The 1,523-nt window shown below is 53.3% G+C and overlaps 1 protein-coding gene across 1 annotated transcript in view; it reads left to right on the forward strand.

Moving 5' to 3' along the window:
• Positions 1-1,523, forward strand: part of LOC105549678 (putative protein C3P1) — a 38,154-nt gene that overhangs the window by 5,023 nt on the left and 31,608 nt on the right. The window contains exons 8-11 of the mRNA XM_011994318.1: positions 360-557; positions 737-848; positions 1,136-1,221; positions 1,330-1,469. Coding sequence (XP_011849708.1) covers position 557; positions 737-848; positions 1,136-1,221; positions 1,330-1,469 — 339 coding nt within the window. The 5' untranslated portion in view covers positions 360-556. The remainder of the gene's footprint in view (positions 1-359; positions 558-736; positions 849-1,135; positions 1,222-1,329; positions 1,470-1,523) is intronic.

The following is a 1,523-nucleotide window of genomic DNA, read 5'->3' on the forward strand; positions in this document are numbered from 1 at the left end:
GAGAGACAGAGGTTTGCAGTAAGCCGAAATTGCGCCACTGCACTCCAGCCTGGGTGACAGAGTGCTACTCCGTCTCAAAAAAAAAAAAAAAAAAAGCAGTATGGATTCTGATCCCACCTCTGCCACTTGGAAGCCTTGACTCCAGACAAATGAATTCACCTCTCTGTGGCTCAGCTTCCTTGTCAGAATCTCACCATGTGAGTTCAATATGAGGCTTCAGAAAGGGCACAGATAAGGCACTAGGCATAGAATCTACCACGGAGTCATTGCTAAATAGTGGCAAGGTGTGCATAGCATCAAGGTGAATGGTCCTTAGGTCCTGCCTAACCCTCCTCTTTCCCTCTGACTCTGGCCCACAGTGAACAAGTTTAAGACAGAGCTGGAGCAAAAGTGCTGTGAGGCTGGGCTCCGGGAAAGCCCAGTGGAGCTGTCCTGTGAGGAGAGGACCTGGCATGTCCGCCACGGTCCAGCCTGTGTGGCTGCTTTCCTGGACTGCTGCCATCTGTCTGAGACCCTGACTCGGGAGGCTCGAGAGGATCAGCTGCGTCTGGGGACAAGTGAGGGGGCCATGGCAGGAGATGCAGGGTGGGGGCTTCATGGAGGGATACAGAGTGACATGGGACAGGTTAAGGGGTAATATGGGCCATGGAGGGTTGGAGAGGAGGATCTCACAAGGAGTCTGGTGGAACATGGAAGAAACATGAAGGAGACTCTACCTCATACCTGCTCCCTCCAGTGGATGAAGAGGAGGACTTCGACGACCTCTTCCTGGATGACATGCCGGCACGGACCTTGTTCCCTGAGAGTTGGCTCTGGAGGAAGTTCACTCTGCCGAAGAGTGAATCGGGGTAGGACATCAGCCTCCATGCCAGAATCTGGTCCCAGGTCCTTGCAATCATCAGTGGATGCTGGTCAGGGACAATGACCCCAGCAGTGACATTGAGCCTCAGGACAGTCCCACAATGGGGAAAACATCTTAGTGGATTCCCTAAAAGGATGACCCTCTAGCGATGCTGTCACTAATGAGGTGACCTGATGATCCTCAATGGTGACCACAACCACTGCATGGCGACCCCCAACCCGGAAGCTCTGTCCATGCAGCACAAACTCAGTGATGTTTCCTCACTCACAACAGCATCTCCCATTACCCCATCTCTGTGAACGTGCCAGATTCCATCACCACATGGCAGTTTGTGGCGGTCAGCCTCAAGGCTGGACAAGGTGAGTCCCAGCAAGCTCAGTGCTAAGGGAATGGGGGTATGGTGACCTTACCCAGCCCCTCCCCGCACCAAGCCTCTGCTTAAACCCAGTGTGCTCTCCTGGCTTTAGGTCTCTGTGTCTCGGACCCCTTTGAGCTGACAGTTATGAAATCGTTCTTTGTGGACCTTAAGTTGCCCTCCTCCGTGGTCAGGAATGAGCAGGTCCAGATCCAAGCTGTGTTGTACAATTTCAGGGATCGCCAGGCCAAGGTGAAGCCCCAAGCCCTCAACTTCCTGCCAAAACCTCTGCTAGGGTGTATTTTT

Source organism: Mandrillus leucophaeus, unplaced genomic scaffold (genome assembly GCF_000951045.1).
Source record: "Mandrillus leucophaeus isolate KB7577 unplaced genomic scaffold, Mleu.le_1.0 Scaffold112, whole genome shotgun sequence".
Lineage (NCBI taxonomy): Eukaryota > Metazoa > Chordata > Mammalia > Primates > Cercopithecidae > Mandrillus > Mandrillus leucophaeus.